The sequence below is a fragment of the Melospiza georgiana genome, chromosome 28 (assembly GCF_028018845.1).
Source record: "Melospiza georgiana isolate bMelGeo1 chromosome 28, bMelGeo1.pri, whole genome shotgun sequence".
Lineage (NCBI taxonomy): Eukaryota > Metazoa > Chordata > Aves > Passeriformes > Passerellidae > Melospiza > Melospiza georgiana.
The window spans coordinates 1,399,617-1,417,409 of record NC_080457.1 but is presented as its reverse complement, the minus strand read 5'-3'; the positions used below and the strand labels follow the sequence as shown (position 1 = coordinate 1,417,409).

The window sequence follows — 17,793 nt, the reverse complement described above, 5'->3', positions numbered from 1 at the left end:
CGTCCGTCCCCACCCCCCGCCCCGGTAACCGGGGAAGTGGCGGCGGCGGCGGCTGCGGTGAGTGCGGGGCGCTGAGGGAGGGGAGCGGGGCCGGGCCGGGCCGGCCACGGCGGCGGGTCCTGCCGAGCCGGCCTGCGGGGCCTGGAGCGGGCGGCACCCGCCGCAGCCGCGGCCTGGAGCGGGCGCGGGCAGCCCGGGCCTGCCCCGCACAAAGGGCCCGCCCCGCACCGCCGTTCCGCGGGCGGGAAGGGCCCCGCGCAGGGCCCGGTGTGCCGGACAGCGCCTGCCCGCGGCTCTGTGCCCCCCGCCCGGTCCCTGCCGTGCCCTGCGGAGGGCGGGCCCGGCGGGCGGGGGTCCCTCCCTGCAGCGGGAGCGGCCGGGGCGCATCGCGGCCGTGCCCGCGGATCTCGGGCGCCGCAGGCGGCTCCGTGTCCCGCGAGTTCCGTCCCGCGGAACGGGGCCACAGGGCAGCGAACCCCGGGGTTTTCCTGCGCTCTCTGCGTCCTGGGGGAGCCTCTCCTGTTCGCTCGCTGCTGGCGAGTGGGCGAGCTGACCGTGTACTTTTGCTGCTGTATGGCAATAAAAACTGGTCTGCCTTAGTTTTTGAGGTAGCGGAAGAGGGAAAAAGGTGGATAAGTACAGTGAGGGAGAATTATTTCAATCAGATTTTAACAGTTTTTCAAGATTCCCACTGTGCTGTGACAGCAGAAATGTGGTTCCACCTCTCACCCCTCTGTTGTAGTTTTTGATCTCCCAGTGTCACAGATCCGCAGGTGTAAAAGCTACGGATGGTCAGGACAAGAGGGAAACCAGGACTCCATGGTCAGCTGCTGCCATGGAGAGCTGAACAGCAGAGTTTCCCCCGAAATCTGCTGCTGAGCTTTGGTCTTGACTCGAGATTTGTGGAGCAAGCCCCACTCTGGTAAATGTTCAGCACAGGGACCAGCTGCACTATTTACCTTCAGATTGTTTTGAAGTTGTTTTTTTGCCAGTGAGTTCTGATCTCATTGAAGATTCTCAGTGTGAGAATTTGGTTAATAAGACTTGTACCCTTTGGACAGTCAGTTATAAAGCATTGGAAAGCAGTGGTTGTCTTGCTCTCTTTCCTGCCTTACAGGTATGATTTGCTTGACCATGCAGGTAACTAAATTACTCAAGAATGGAAACTGTAAATATTAATATATCAGTTCAGTCATCATCTTAGAAAATCAAGTTCTGGGCAGACATTGTTATGTGGAGGATTTAAAATACTGTTTGAAAAACAGAGATGGGGGAGCATATAAATATGTTAGAGATTATATATATGGCTGAAGGTGGTTTAAGAGGCAATTTGAGTTGGTTTTTGGCAGAGATGTGCCTGGGCTCTCACAGGCCTTGTGCTGCTCTGGGCCCATTTCTCTGGAGGTTGCTGGGTCGCAGCAAAATATGCACTGAGCTGTCTTCTCATCTCTTGTTCCTCCTGGTGTTCAAAGTTCTGGCCTTGGGTTTGTTTGCCTTAGACTGCAAACAGGACAGGTAACATCTTAAATGTGTTTAAGTAATCCTTGAAGGACACGACCTGCTCTGGAAGACAAGCACTTTGGTTTTATTCTTCTTTGGAATTGTGGGTATGTTCATACGACTGACAAAAGACCAGAGTCTCATCCTTTCTGGGAAACAGATTAAACTGTTTATCACTCAGAGTTCCACAAGCCCCTGTGTCATGACTGAAGCGATCAACTAACAAGAAAAATCATGACAATTACCTACAACTGCCTGAATCAGAGCATTCATTTATTTCCTTGTTTTAACAGGTCACCATGAATTGGAATAAAGGCGGGCCTGGCACCAAGAGAGGCTTTGGGTTTGGTGGCTTTGCCATAACACCTGGCAAGAAGGAGGAGCCCAAGCTGTCTCAGCAGTCCCACAGCGCTTTCGGCACCGCCGGCTCCTCGGCAGCGTTTGCGAAATCGGGGCCTCCTCAGCTGCCTTCCTTCTACAAAATTGGGTCAAAGAGAGCCAATTTTGACGAGGAGAATGCGTAAGTGCAGTCACTTCTCATGTTTATGTAGCTCTAGATTTTAATGGCTTAACGTTTCTGAGGTTTATTTATATAAATATCTGTGACATTTATATAAATAAATAGAGAATAATGTACTTAGAAGAATATGAGATGCTACAGTAGCCTGCAGAAGCTTTCCTCCCTCAGTTTTCCCCTCTTGAGCACATATTTTATTCACTCTATGGTCTTCTCAGAGTTGGAGCCAAGTAGGATAAATTTGGGTGTGTTTTGCACAGGGAAACATTGATCTCCACAGTTCTTTACTTGGCTGCATAAATGTATTAAATAAGGCAGCAAAAGTTTGGATTATTCAGCCTGGAAAAGTTTGGGGCTGACCTAATTGTGGCCTTCCAGTACGTAAAGGAGCCTACAAGAAAGATGAAGAGTGACTCAATTTTATGATATCTCTTTGCCCTGCTTTGAACTTTTAACAGGAATAATTGTAAATAAATAAATCTCAACATCTTCGCTTGTGTCCATACTGACTTCTATTGTCCATGTGGGTACCTTGACTGAACCAGAAACCATGAAGGACAGCACAGTGCTATAAACCATGTGCTGACTGGGGAGTTGTTCACTTTTTTCAGGTACTTTGAGGATGAAGAGGAAGATTCCAGCAATGTGGAATTGCCCTACATTCCTGCAGAGAATTCCCCCACTCGACAGCAGTTCCATTCCAAATCAGCAGACTCTGACAGTGATGATGATCCTCTGGAGGCATTCATGGCTGAAGTGGAGGCAAGAGCCAGCTTGGGGAATGTTTGTTCATTGCTGTGGCTGTGCCTGTGTGCAGTCAGGGGCAGCAAATGTCACTCACTTTGGCAGCTGCAGTCAAAATGCCACTTAACTTTGTGGTTTATATAGGATGGTGTTAGTTAGACCTCAAAAATGGATTAGAGAGTGGATGTGACTTGCAGTAATTTAACTATTTAACAGCTTTGAGGATGTCACATAGAGCTCTGCTTGTTTCTGAATATCAAACTAAGGTTTTCTGTGTTTTTCACTACCTAAATGGCAATTTTTTGTATTCATGAGCTAATTTTTAGCTACAGTTCTATTTTTAGTTGGATTCAGGAGGAATATGAGGGATTTATTTTTTCAGTAGCACTGTCACAAGCTTAGAGTAGTATATAAATTCAAAGGTACTAGTAGGAGAATTTATTTAGCAGAATCACATATGGAACAAGACAAAAATTAGTCCAAGAAGTTTTTTCTCTGTGACATAATGGTTTAATTATTTAGGAACATTTTCCCCTTCCATGTTTTACCATCTTGGTCTTTTTAACGTGTGACAACTTTATGACCTGCTAGGATCAAGCTGCTCGAGACATGAAGAGACTTGAAGATAAAGACAAGGAAAAGAAGAACGTTAAGTAAGTTCTCTTTTCTCATTCCCATGCCTGCTGTGTCTTGTATGGTGCTCGGAGAATTCTGAGCATTTTGTTGATGATGGTTGTTCATTAGGCAGTGTAGGATATACCTAATAAACATCATTAACCTGTGCTTGAGATGCTGTGGGTAATGCTTTGTGCTTAAAAATGGGATAATAGGGAAGAATCCATGGCAAACTGCAACAATACTGAGAGTTATCCCTGCCAGAAGCCTTTCTAGGTCACAGAAATCGGGGCAACACGTTGTACTCCTGCCACTTTCCAGATCAGCCTGGGTAGTTTTTCTGCTTCCCACACCCTTGGAGACATCACAGTGGTTTAGCTTAAAATTGTATTTATGTGAGCAAAATAAGTCAGTGCTGCTGTACCTGGACTACTGGAGACTCTTCTAAACTTGGACTAGGTTTTAGACATGAAAGCTGATAGATGAGATAGCACATGACATTTGGATTTTAAAACAGTTTTAATTCATGCAGCTTATCTATTTGTTTGGACTGAGGAAAATAATGATGCTGTTAATTCTTGATAGAAATGTCAGATATATTGATAGAAGTTACATTGCATGGGGTTGATCAGATTATACGTGGTCCTGACACAGAACACTGGATCCAAATCACCACCTGGGGAAGTTCTGAACTGGATTTGCACTTCCTGGCTCATATTCCTCTTCAGTTATGGGACTTCTGTAGCATCAAGAGCTTAGACCAGGATGATCTTTGATGTGGTTTCTGCTGGGAAGATGGAATCCTAATCTTTCAGTCTCAGTACTAGAAGTAAAGAGAAGTCTTTGCAGGGTCACTGCTATGGTTGGCACCAGATATGAAAACTCCATGGGTTGGGAATATAAATGTTGCCCTGTTGATAGTGTTGTGTCTTCCACAAAATCTGGAGCTCAGCACTAATCAAATGAAACTATTGAGCTGAGTCTGTGGAACACTTGCAGGGAAGTTTTTCTCCGCTTGTTTTTCCAGGGGTATTCGAGATGACATTGAAGAGGAAGATGACCAAGTGAGTTCCTATGCAGTCTTTCTATCTTCTTTTTTGTTGTTTTGTATTTTTTAACTTTCCCTCTCCAAACACCTAACTGCTAGGGACAAGCAAAATTCCAGTATCCAGACAATTCAGCAGGAAGCTGTAGTGGTTACCTTGCTCTCTACCCTTCCAGGTGTTTTAAGAAGAATATTAGACAGTTGCATTCACTGATGAAGATTTCTTTCAGTCAGTTTGAAGTTGAGTTCAGTGTCTGAGGATCTTACACATTGCAATTAGCACGATCAGCTCCAGCAGACACCAGGGAGAGGCTGTTGGACTGTGGAGGCTCCTTGCAGTGAAATGTGGGGTCTGTTCAGGGCAAGAATCAGGCTCTTTGATCCCTGTTTTCAGAGGAGCTCCAGCTCTCATTGAGCTTTATAACTATCACTATCACTATAACTATCACAGCAGAAATGATGAAGAGAAAAGACTTAATTTCAAAATGTACCTTCCTACTGAGTTGTAGTTACTAACACTTGTGTTACTTGCATTAATGCAGAGCTTGGCAGGGTTGTGTGGCCTTGAAGGCCTCTGCTTCCAGTGTAGCTGTGCCAGAGTTTGAGCAGAGGTGACTTTATGCCTGGGGGCAGCTGTTGTTCAAGTGTATTGTGTGCATAGCTCTGTGGCTGAGGGTTAGCTGGCCAGGAAGATGGAAAATCCACATGAGTATGTATGTATGTTTGTAATTGAGCCTTGCTTTATAAATCTGATCTTAAATATTTGCTCCAAGTCAAGCAAGACTGGTGTTTTCTCTATGAGGAAGTCTCACACTGGTGTGCCAGTGAGAACCTGAGACACAAACATCTTAGTGAGCTGTGAGGATGGCACATGACAGGGTGGCAGAATCTTAACTCGGGCTTGTCTTGAAGGACTCTTCTGAAATACTTTCTTTCACATTTGTGTTGACTCAATGAAAAATAGATTTCTCTTCATTTCCTGAACTCTAGTTAGGGGAAGTCAAGAAACTATCTTTGGCATAGCATGTTCAAAAAAATCAGTATCATATGCTTAGTAACAATGTGTTTTCTGGTTAGAAACCTACAGTGTTTTGTTCTTTATGCTTTGTTCCTGTGGAAATAAGAATAGATCCTTCTGTTGGTAAACATAACAAGACTTGGTAGAAGGAGTTGTTAGCAGACACAAGAGAAGTTTGGCTTTTAGGAGCACTTTGTGGCGTAGCTGACACCGGAGTTGTTTTCTTCATTTGCACTTCTTGTCCTTCAGGATGTATCTGTTGGTGTTTATTAGAAGAATCAATTTTAGTGGAAGTAGTTACCTTGTTCCTCAGTGGGTGTGAAAGCAAACAGCCACTTAGCACATACATCCCTTCAAGCAGAAGTGCTGCATGCTGTGGTGTGTGAGTTTGCTGCTCTGTTTTGCTGCAGGAAGCGTATTTTCGCTACATGGCAGAGAACCCCACGGCTGGCGTGGTGCAGGAGGAGGAGGAGGATAACCTGGAGTATGACAGTGATGGGAATCCAATTGCACCTTCCAAAAAAATCATTGATCCTCTTCCACCTATTGACCATTCAGAGGTAGGAGGCACTTCTGGTCTGTTCTGTTCTGTTTGAGGCACTCCAGAAAGCAGGAGCTGAGGAGGCCCCTGTAATATTTCAGTGCTTTCTTTGGTAAATCATACTAAATTTCCTTGAAATGGCTTCATTTAAGCAAGAGTTCTGGCAGGCAGTTGAGAACTTCAGAAAACAAATGAATCTTGAGTCTGGACTAACTGAGTAATGAATTAATTACATTGCAGATTGAATACCCACCATTTGAGAAAAATTTCTATGATGAGCATGAGGAGATCACCAGCCTGACCCCGCAGCAGGTGGTGGAGTTGCGGCATAAGCTGAATCTCCGGGTAAGCTGGTGACAAAACTGCTCTCCCAGCAGCTTTGAACTCCCTTTCAGCTTTGGCCTATCTTAGTTTAAATGAGGATTTTCACTGGGAACTCCAGCTTTTGGATCCAGTCCTCTCAGACACCTGCAGTGATGCTAATTTCTTGGAAATCTCCTATGGATTTGTGAAAGTGGGGCAGTGAGGAATGCTGCTTGGACTAAAGAGCTCCAGAGCTAGGAGTTAAAACTGGAAATAAATGCAGAAATTAGTTCTTTGCCATTTCTGATGTGTTAGTGGGGTGACCCTCTGTGAAGGGAATTATTTGGGGTAGAACACCAGTTAAACACAAGGAGGTAAAAACAATGTTTAGTAGCTCATGTCACTTGACAGATAATTAAATTTTTATACCTGAAAGTCTTTATTCACACAACACATCTGGGATTTGCACCCCATTAAATTTAATGTCCACTCAAAAAGAATAGTTCTTTTTCAGAGGCAGAGAGAGACGTTTTTGGGGTTTTTTTAACAGATTGTTCTTTTGTTTTTCTCTCAAAAATATCTTTTTTTTTTTCTCTCCAAGGTATCTGGGGCTGCTCCTCCAAGGCCTGGCAGTAGTTTTGCTCATTTTGGGTTTGATGAGCAACTTATGCATCAGATTAGGAAATCTGAATATACCCAACCCACTCCAATCCAATGTCAGGTGAGTGTTGTTACTTCTCAAACTTGTAAAGAGAACGAAAATAACACATGCAAAGCTCCCTCATCCACATGAGGAGGAGACAAGTGCAATTCTAGTTGCCTGCAGAGTGGGTTTTTCTAGAAAAATGGCTTTGGTATTTTTTAAATAGAAGTTTGCCCACATCTTTCCTTGTTGAATGACCACTACAAATATATCCATATTCCTTTTTTATTGTTTTGGTGAATGAAGAACATTCAAGTAATGTCTCTTGCCTAGAGAAATGTATGAAAAGTTCAGGATTTTTTTGAGCTGAGCTTTCCTTGTTACCTGAGTTTTCCTGTATTGTCCAGCACAAGGATGTGCATAATGTGGGCTTCAAATCTCCTTCTTTTTAGGGTGTTCCAGTGGCACTAAGTGGCAGAGACATGATTGGCATAGCCAAGACTGGAAGTGGGAAAACAGCTGCTTTCATCTGGCCAATGCTGATCCACATCATGGATCAGAAGGAGCTGGAACCAGGGGATGGTCCCATCGCAGTGATCGTCTGCCCAACCAGGGAGCTCTGCCAGCAGGTGGGTGTGTAGCATTCCTGCATGTACCAGCCAGTCTGCTTGGAGAAGGAGGCAAAATTCTTGGCAGAAATTACCAGATAACATCAGGAAAGTATTTGAAAAAACTACTTTGTGCATGAGTAGCCTGGGTCCAAATCATAGCTCTTTCTTACCATGCTATTCTTGAAGAATCATGACAAACCTAAAATTTTAAATTTTTGCACCGTGCTCCTATATTATTTTTAGGTATAAGAATGCTGTGTATGCATTGTGACAAATTGTATGTGCAGAAGGATAGAACCTGCAGGTTAAATTATTGTTGGATGCCTAAGTAGGTTTCTCAAGTTACTGGAAATTATGCACATGTGTCGAAGTGTTCACCCCTGAGGAGTTTGGAATCATTCCATTAAGTTACTGAGGAGGGCATTTCAGGCTCCATGCTGCATTTCCAGGGTAGGTGTGTGGTCTCAGAGCTGTGAGATGTGAGCTGTGCTGTGTCTGTGTCACACCCTCAGATCCACTCGGAGTGCAAGCGCTTTGGCAAAGCCTACAACCTGCGCTCGGTGGCCGTGTACGGAGGAGGGAGCATGTGGGAGCAAGCCAAGGCCCTGCAGGAGGGGGCAGAGATTGTGGTCTGCACACCTGTAAGTACTGTGGCCACCAAAACCAGGGCTTTGCTCTGCTCAGCTTGAAAAACGTTGTAAAAAATCTGTTCCTTTGACGTAAATATTGACACTTAATTCTAGACTGAAGCCTTGAGATGTTTTCTGTTGTAAGTCTCTGGTAAGTCAGGATGCAAAGCAGCTAGGTCGTTGTATATATTAACATGTTTTTAAAGGTGCTTTAAAAACTTGGGATTTTTTTCTTACTAGGGTCGTTTGATTGATCATGTGAAAAAGAAAGCTACAAACCTGCAGAGAGTCACTTACCTTGTGTTTGATGAAGCTGACAGAATGTTTGATATGGGATTTGGTACGTATTGAACCAAAGTCACTATTTTGGAAAGCAGTGGTGCTCAATCCCAGCTTAGGGGGTCTGTAAAATTAAATAGTGAATGAGAATCACTCATTCTGTCTGTGATTATATGTTAAATAAAGCAATGAAACTGCATTTTGACTTAATTTTTCTAAACAATGAGCTTACAGGGTTGATGAGAGCGTTTCTTCTCCTTTGCAGAATACCAGGTCAGATCAATCGCGAGCCACGTCCGTCCTGACAGACAGAGTGAGTAAACAGTGAGTCTGGAGCAGAGCTTGGATCTCCAGTTCTGGACACAGCCACACCAGGAGACTTGTGCCAAAGTCCACTGGTGTTATTCTGAGCGTGGGCTGTTGGGAGGGAGCAGTTGTGACATGTGGGCATTCAACTCATCTCTCTGTAATCCCTCCTCCAACTGCACTCAGAGCAAAGATGATTAGCTGAATTCATGTTCATATGCCTTGAAATTCAGTGTTCTGAGCTGCCATGAGAGAAAGTTCACAGCAGAGCCCTGTATTATCAATATTTCAGATGCCATGTAATGTATTTCCATTTTGTGGTATTCTAACAGTGGTTGGTAATTTCCATTAGAACCCATAAAACCTCAGCTTCAGTTCACTGACACTCAGGAATCCAGGTCCTCCTTCACAACATCTGTGCAGTGTTTTTACAGTTCTGAAAGGAAATTTCTACTTCAAGGCCTTTGAAGCCTGTTTCTCTTCCAGCCCTGTTGTTCAGTGCCACGTTCCGTAAGAAAATTGAGAAATTGGCTCGGGACATCCTGATCGACCCAATTCGGGTTGTGCAAGGAGACATTGGAGAGGTAATGCCATAATACTTGTGAGACACTCAGAGCAAGGAATTGTTCTGTTTCTGTTCTCTGAAATTTAAGTTAAACTGCATGAATTGTCATTTATAGTTAGTTTAAATAATTTGTGCTCAGCAAAAATAGAAAGTTTTAGAAATAGTGGGTTTCTATTTTTATCTTGTTGACCTTTCCACTGTGAGGATTTATTTTTGTTATTAGGCTGAATCAGTGGTTGTATCTTTCAGTTTTGTCTCAAAAGCATAAAAAAGGCATTGCAACTTCTGCAGTGAAGAATTTAAAAGTTAAAAACTCTGTCCCATGGTTTACATGGGAATGTTGATGCTGGACTTGCTTGACAGTGACAGCTGAGCTATCAGCAGGCTGGGATCTGGTAGGAAGCTGACAAAGTGGGCAGATATAAACTGGCTGGGAAGAAACTTTGCTAATAATATATTGAAACTGTTGAGAAATTTCACAAGATGCCTTCAGAACATCCTTCTTTCAACCAGTTCTCTGTATTTTTTGGTTTTTACATCAGATCTCTTTAAAACAAAAGAAATTACTGCCTGAAGCCTCTTCTTTCTGGGAAAAAAATTCCTTGATTTTGCTTAAGAAAAGCAACAGCTTTCACAGCTCAGTCACAGGGCCTCTATTCATTGATCTAAACTATTACTGTGTAATAGGAGCATCATCCTTGAAATATTAAAATGTGTCAAAATGAAATCTTTCAGAGAAAACTTGCAGTTGATGCTGTAAGCTGCACTGCACTGTATTGCTTGTGATGCAGAATCTGTGGGAAATCTGTGTATTGCTCTCACCTTCCTGACTCTGAGGACATTTCTGCCCTTAGGCAAATGAAGATGTCACTCAGATTGTGGAGATTTTCCCCTCTGGGCCCAGCAAGTGGAACTGGCTGACGCGGCGCCTGGTGGAGTTCACGTCCTCGGGGAGCGTCCTCCTCTTTGTCACCAAGAAAGCCAACGCAGAGGAACTGGCCAATAACCTCAAGCAGGAGGATCATAACCTGGGGCTGCTCCACGGGGACATGGACCAGAGCGAGAGGAATAAAGTCATTTCAGAATTTAAGAAAAAGGGGATCCCCATCCTGGTAGCTACTGATGTGGCAGGTATGTGACCTTCTGGAAAGCAGCTCAGACAAGCTGTGGGTATCAGCAGAAAGGCAAGAATGTTTCAGGGGAAGGCAACCAGCTTGGGTTCTGCACCTGCAGAACAATCAAACAGTTCCAGGTGCTTTTCAGAACCATGGAATATCCTGAGCTGGAAGAGACCCACAGGCATCGTGGAGCCCAACTCCTGACCCTACACAGACACCCCCAAGAGTCTCACTTTGTGCCTGTGCAGTACATGGCATTGGCAAGGGGAGTTATTTTTAGTCTCTTAATGATGCCTAAATTACAGCCTGACATTTTTTTAATATACAGAAAGAAAAGCTGTGTCTTAAGAAGTGGTTGCTGTTCATTCATCAGCTGATGTACCTTTTGCCTGCAAGACCAGAGCAGGGTGATACCCTGGTACCAGAGGAATTGCTCTGAGTTAATTGGGATAATGACACTTCCCACCACATTGCTTTTCCTTGCAGCTCGAGGCTTGGATATCCCTTCCATCAAGACTGTCATCAACTACGACGTGGCTCGGGACATCGACACGCACACGCACCGGATCGGCCGCACCGGCCGCGCGGGGGAGAAGGGGGTGGCCTACACCCTGCTGACCCCCAAGGACAGCAACTTCGCTGGGGACCTCGTCAGGAACCTGGAGGGTGCCAACCAGCACGTCTCCAAAGAGCTGCTGGATTTGGCAATGCAGGTATGAACCAGCAGAACTCGAGGTGAGGAAGTTTCGCTCCAGGTTCAGCACAAAGTCAGCCGGCTCATGTTGCTGGTTCCATCGTGTGTTAGCAGTGACCTTTTGGGGGTCTGTCCTGGTTTAAAGTAGGTTTCCTACTGGTTTTAATGGCCTTTGAAAGAATCCATGAAGATTTGGTAACACAGTATGTGATCTATTTTGGGGCCAGGCACTGCCTAGGAAATGAGGAGCTGTAATCTGCTGATGCCAGCAGAGCATTCCAGTGTCTCATTACAGTCAGATTTATAGCAGGCACCTGGGAGATGCAGCTTAGTTGAAAGCTAAACTAGAAAACAATTACAGGGACATTCCCTCTGTGAAAGGGTTGTTGCTTGATCATTCCACCTGCTTGGCAGTGCTCTGGCAGGTTTGCATATATAGGCATGACAGGTAGCTGCAGCAATTGTGCTTGTGCCACTGAACTTACCAACTCTTTAATTTCTTGTATTTTGCTGCCTTTATAGCTGCAAGAGAGCCCAGGCTTTTTGGCAACTCCCAGATTCAGAGATGGATTAGCAGGCCTGTGGACACACTAGCAAGTAGCTTGGACAGCAGCTGCCAAAAGTAAATACTTTTCTGACAAAGGCAGCATTTTCAGAAGGGACAGAATTAGTGAGGCAGAGCTTCCCTGACTGCCTTGAGAGGAGCATGTAGGAAGCCAACTGACATAATTATTCACATTTGGAGAGACTGCAGGGCATAAAAAAGGTGCAGCCAACTATTATTTAAACACCTGGAAACAGCAGGTCTGGTTGGGCTGACATTCCCAGGCCACTGCTTGGAACAGAAAGTTTTGCTGACAGACCCTCATTTCTCCTTCGCCAAGCACTGGGCTAAATCACTGAAACCAAAGTATGAGCAAGAGCAGAGCTCCCAAGTGATGGCATTGGAAATTGTGTTTATTCCTGGGTTTATTAGAATGCAAACCTTAACCTGAATGAGAGTTGAAGGTGTACAATCAGTTTTCATAGAAAGCATTTGTAACTCAAAGCATCAGACCCACATGGCACCACTGCCTACAGCAGCTGTGTGGTTAAATGGAAAACAGTATTTACATTTTCCTTTTGCAATGCTCAGTATCCCTTTTTTCTCAGCCTCATGACATGCATTTATGAAGCTTTTTATTCCCTGTGTTGAGAAGCACTTGTCCCTCTCTTACAGAACCCGTGGTTCCGGAAATCCCGTTTTAAAGGAGGGAAGGGCAAGAAGCTGAATATTGGTGGTGGTGGCCTGGGGTACCGTGAGCGCCCCGGGCTGGGCTCAGAAAATACTGTAAGTGGAGATGCTGAAGAGGTTGTTCACAGATTCTTGGAACTTTTTCACTTAGTATTGATTACTCTTTAATTTAAAAAAAATCTTGGTACTGGATTACAGTGTCTGCTTTAAAAGTTCTCACAACTCAGCATCTTTCAGAGTTAGGATCATATATCTCAAGTGAAAGTGTCCTGTGCTGTTCTTCTCTTGTTAAGAGCTGCTTTTTTTTTAGAGCTAGAGTGATCCAGAAGGTTTGGAGATTCCTCATAAAATAGACTGTCGCTGTAAAATAAATGCTAATAAATTACTTCAAAATTTCCAGCCATTTCCAATCTGATTCTTGGCAGGAAAAAAAAATGGAGCAAACTATTCCACTGCTCAGGGCTCTCCAGAAGTCTGTCATCCTTAGTGGATGTATTTCCTGAGTGCAGGGACAGGATACATGTGAGCAATGGTTGAACTGAGTGTGTCTGTGAGGGCAATTGCAGAGGTTTATCCCATTGTGTTTTTGCACAGGACCGTGGAAACAACAACAGTGTGATGAGCAACTATGAGGCCTACAAGCCATCCACGGGGGCCATGGGGGACAGGCTGACAGCAATGAAAGCAGCTTTCCAGGTTGGTTCCATGCTTGGACTCCTTTTCTCCCCTGAAAATGAAGCAGCCCTGTTATTTCAGGGAAGCTGAACGTGGTGGTTGTGGCTGTGTCACTTGCAGCACACTCAGCATGGCAGTCCCAAGTGGTGGAATTAGGTACAGGCTGGACTGAACATGTTTGCACAAATTTGCCAAACTTACTTTGTTTTCTGCTGCCTCTTTGCTCTTTTTTCTTTCTGGATTCTGCATCTGGGCTTGATTCTTTGCAGCAGTAGGGTAATTGCAATCAAAAGAGGAAACAGAAGCTCTTTCTCTTCAGTGTAAAAATTAACCCCACAATGTAAGAATTCCCTTGTTGGTGTTGTCTGGTAGGAGGTGCCTGTTACTAACTCTGTGTCCATAAGCACAGGAGGAATGTAATCACTCCAAGATTGACTTTTTCTAGGAATTCTGCTGCCCCAAAATCCAAGGTGGGCTTGTGACCGCACAATGACTCCGTGTTCTGTGGGGCAGCACAGACCCAAACCTGCTCTCTCTTGTCTCTCCCTTTCCTGCAGTCCCAGTACAAGAGTCACTTTGTTGCTGCAAGTTTAAATAACCAAAAGACTGGGAGCTCTGCCGCCGGTGCCAGCGGCTGGACCAGCGCCGGGAGCCTCAACTCCGTCCCGACGAGTTCAGCGCAGCAAAGCGCCGCCAATCCCGAGAGCCCCATGGCAGCCACGGCGGCGGCAAAGGGAGTGCCAGGCTTCACCAGCACGGGCAGCCTGAGCAGCGTGCCCCCCTTCCCGAGCACCGGAGCGCAGGGCTTCAACAGCACAAACAGCGGCGCCAACAGCCGGGAGGGCGGCAGCGGTGGCATCGCCAGAGAACGGTACAACGACAGCCGCAACAGTCGGCACGGCGAGGCCCCGCGGCGCGCTGAGGGCAGTGCTGGTGGCCGAGGGGAGGGCGCTGGTGGCCGAGGGGAGGGCGCTGGTGGCCGAGGGGAGGGCAGTGGTGGCCGCTTCACCGAGGGCCAGCGCTTTAACGATGGTCAGCGTTTCAATGATGGCCAACGCTTTAACGAGGGCCAACGCTTCAGTGATGGTCAGCGCTTCAACGATGGCCAGCGTTTTACTGAAGGCCAACGCTTCAGCGATGGCCAACGCTTTAATGATGGCCAGCGCTTCAATGATGGCCAACGCTTTAATGAGGGTCAGCGCTTCAACGATGGCCAACGCTTCAACGATGGCCAACGCTTCAACGATGGTCAGCGCTTCAATGATGGCCAGCGTTTCACCGAGGGCCAGCGCTTCAGTGATGGCCAACGCTTCAATGATGGCCAACGCTTTAATGAGGGCCAGCGCTTCAATGATGGCCAACGCTTTAATGAGGGTCAGCGCTTCAGCGATGGTCAGCGCTTTAATGAGGGCCAGCGCTTCAATGATGGCCAGCGTTTCACCGAGGGCCAGCGCTACGATGGCCAACGCTACACCGAGGGCCAGCGTTACCCCGACGGGCAGCGCTTCGGCGAGGGCCAGCGGCACGGCGAGGGCGGCGGCCGGCACGGTGACCCCTCCCGGCACAGCGACGGCCGCCACGGTGACGTCCATCGCCACGGCGAGGGCCGGCACTTCAGCGACTCGCCGGGCACCAACCGCAACAACGGCGACAGCAGGAACAGCGAGAGCAGGAATGGGGAGAACAGGAAGGAGGCCAACAGCCGAGACAACAAGACAGATGGCTTTGCTGTGCCAGAGCCCCCAAAACGGAAGAAGAGCCGGTGGGACAGTTAAAAGCTGGGGGTTCGCAGCCTGGAATCTCTGCAGGTGGTGTTGTCGTTTTCCAGAGGATTTCTGGGGGTTGTTGGGAACTGGTTGTTGAGCAGCTGGGGCAGGAGGAGAAAACCGTGAGAGCCCCCGTGCGAGTTCATCTGCGGGCAGACTCCCCCGAATGAAGTGCACACAACACTTAGTGAAAGAAATCATTTTGATAAAGCTCCCTGGGTTCTGCTTTGAAACATTCAGTGCTCGAGTGACTCTGCTGGATTTAAACAGATCTTCTTGACAAAAAAAAAAAAAAAAAAAAAAAAAAGGTGTTCCACATCCTTGGAACGTTAAGAAACTGTTGTCCATAGAAGTATAAATTAGTCTTTTCTTAACCAGTGTTCACATTTACAAACCAGTCCAGTCCACCTAGAGATGCTCAGGACCTGCCTGTTAGACATTAATCTTGCAGCAGTTTGGTCAGTATGGTGAGTTCTTCCTCCATCTCCTTTTCACACATTATCCCCAAATAATTTGGTCTCCAGGTTACCCTTTACCTCTCTCCTCATCCACTAAGAATGTATCAATTTGCTTTGCTAAGGTGGGGCAGAGCAAGTTGGTTTCATTTTTTGGGGTTTTGTTTTTGTTTTTGTTTTTTTCATTTTGATTTTTTGGTTTTTTTTTTTTTTTTTGGTGTGTGTGGAGCTGTTTGAGGGATCCCTCTCCATCCCAGCAAACCACAAATCCACTTGAAGTGTAGGTTGGACTCCCTGGCTTATTTGTGGTCAGTACTTTAATTCCAATCCCATTGCCCAGATATTTTTTTTCTTTTGAAGAACCTTCTATTTTCTAATATCCTTCATTCTGGTGGAAGCCTGCATAGCAAACCTGTGTCTCTGCTGTGCCTATGCACCCTCTGTTCTGAGAGGGTTGAGTGCTTTCTTCAAATTAAAAACAAAAAAGGGAAGAAAATGTAGATAGACCACAACAATCAGAGGCTGGAGCCCCCCAGGAAGTGTGGCTAAAGGAAGAAGATTCAGAAATTCAGGGATCTGTTGCTCAGAAGCCTTTAGGGAGAACTCAGAAAACAATTAATGAAAAGAAACAGCTCAAATCTGGCCTTGTTTTGGACACATGTAGTAAATCTGTACAATCTTGCTTGCCCATTTTTAACTCATTGTGTGTATTCCCATTTTTTTTAACTTCTTTTTTTTTTTTTTTTTTTTTTTTGCCACAAGGTAGGGAAGAACTTTTCAGTTGGGACATGTCAGCACCCACCGCTGGCTCGTTTCCACTGGAAGATGTACCAGAAGCTGTCAGGGTTTTGTGACATTGTGATGTTTTCTTTATCAGCTGTGCATTTACTTTCTGCTTGCTCTAGTAAATGTTTTATTACTGGTACAAAAATATGCAGCATGTGCTTTTTATTCTCTTCTTTGGCTGTCCTGATGTGCAAATGGAGAGCTGACAGTCTGGAGATCTGACTGTGTCTGTCTCACCAGCAGTTGTGGATTGTAATTGATAAAATACTTCCTGTGCTTTTTCTTAGTATCTTTCACCCCAAAATGTTTCACAAACCCTGTTTTAGCTTCAAGGTCTCCTGGGGAACAGATTTTTCACCACTTTATAGAGGAAAGGATACAGCCCAGAGCATGTCATTCATTTCCCCCAGCTTCTCATGGGGTCCTGGGCAGACCTGGAAAGAAAGCCCAGCAACAGTCCCAGGATCTGCCACCTGACCTGGCTACAGTTCAGACACCACATGATTATTTGGGCCCCCTCAGAAACCAGCTCTGATCTGCTGGAGTTTTATTTTAAAATAGTTTCCAGAATTCCATCCCCACAGTCTGGGCAGGAATTGTTGCCCTGGTTTGAGCTCTGCACATTCGGTGTGAAGCCAAGAGTGTTTCAGGGCAGACTGGCAGGGCTTTACAAGCTCCTGTGTTCCCCTTCTCACCCTGAAGGTTCATTGCTGCAATTAAAGATTGGAGTTTCAAAACAAAATGTAAAAATAGCCCCATAGTCTGAGCTGCCATCTGCTCCTTCCCTTCCCTGATCCCAGCTCACTGCCCCGTGTGAGGCATATGCTGGGGGTTCTCCCCTTCTTGTTAACACTTCCCTCTGCTCCTTGTAGGATTATTGGAATTCCTCACCCCTCTCCCAGGAGCCTCTTGGGAAGAGAGTGATTAAATATTGATCAGTGCCAGGGAGCACAGATGTCAGCTTGCAGGGCTGTGTGAGGTCCATGGGAGGGCTGGTTCCTTCCCTGGGAACAAGGGAGCAGTGTGAGCAGCATTCCAGCTGCCCTGACAGGGGCTCTGGTGTCTTCCAAAGCATCTAATTCCTTCCAAGAGATGATTTTAAATATGTACATCATGTACAGAGCCCTTCCCTGACATAGCTCCTGGCTCTTTGTCCCTCCATTCCCTATGACTCACTTTGCACCATAGCAAGATATGGCAATGCACAGTTATTTACCTGGTGCCTGTCCTTGGGAAGAAATTCCTGCCTTGAGGAGCTGTGCAGGAAGAAGATGCTCCATGCCACCACCACCATGCTGTTTAATTTATCTGCCCTCAACACAGCTCCTTGGGAAAGCCTTTTCCCAGTGAGCTTTCCCAGCAGGGCAGGGGCAGAGGGAGAGCAGACCAGGCTGGAATACAAGGTGGAAACAAGCCAGACAGACTCTCTTTATTCACTTCATAACCTGCAGTGAGATGACAGGGCCAGGACAGTGGCATGCAGGGGCCTTTGTGGTAATGGATTAAGTGTTGGGGATTCAAGTGTTCCCTGCACCCTTCCAGGCCATAAAGTTTGTCCTGCCTCCTTCATCCCACCCTGTCCCAGTGCCTCCCGCTCCAGTTTGTGGTAGTGTGTTGGTGTTCCCTCCATCCATGAGGGCAGGGTGAGGTGCAGAACAGCCCCACGGGCACTCTGTGCTCCCCCTGGCTGCACAGGGCTGGAGCTGGTGCTGGGTGGGGGAGTCCAGGCAGGATCTGGCTCATGGGATG

At 46.1% G+C, this 17,793-nt stretch overlaps 1 protein-coding gene across 3 annotated transcripts; it reads left to right on the top strand.

Annotated features, from left to right (window-relative positions):
• Positions 1–13: 13 nt before the first annotated feature.
• Positions 14–16,191, top strand: DDX42 (DEAD-box helicase 42). Of its 3 annotated transcripts, XR_009115657.1 has the most exons (19): positions 14–57; positions 1,794–2,020; positions 2,629–2,779; positions 3,353–3,414; positions 4,404–4,440; positions 5,850–5,999; positions 6,221–6,325; positions 6,885–7,004; positions 7,379–7,555; positions 8,050–8,178; positions 8,407–8,506; positions 8,711–8,758; positions 9,238–9,335; positions 10,171–10,447; positions 10,921–11,147; positions 12,348–12,458; positions 12,957–13,058; positions 13,595–15,270; positions 16,021–16,191. XR_009115657.1 is itself a non-coding variant. In XM_058041769.1 (18 exons), the coding sequence occupies exons 2-18, from the start codon at positions 1,800–1,802 to the stop codon at positions 14,810–14,812; spliced, it is 3,333 nt and encodes a 1,110-aa protein (XP_057897752.1). In that variant the 5' UTR covers positions 14–57; positions 1,794–1,799; the 3' UTR covers positions 14,813–16,191. The 3 variants fall into 3 exon arrangements, 2 of the variants coding, with proteins under 2 accessions (XP_057897752.1, XP_057897753.1); XM_058041769.1 differs by having other exon boundaries at positions 13,595–16,191; XM_058041770.1 differs by lacking the exon at positions 14–57 and adding an exon at positions 771–922 and having other exon boundaries at positions 13,595–16,191.
• Positions 16,192–17,793: the final 1,602 nt, after the last annotated feature.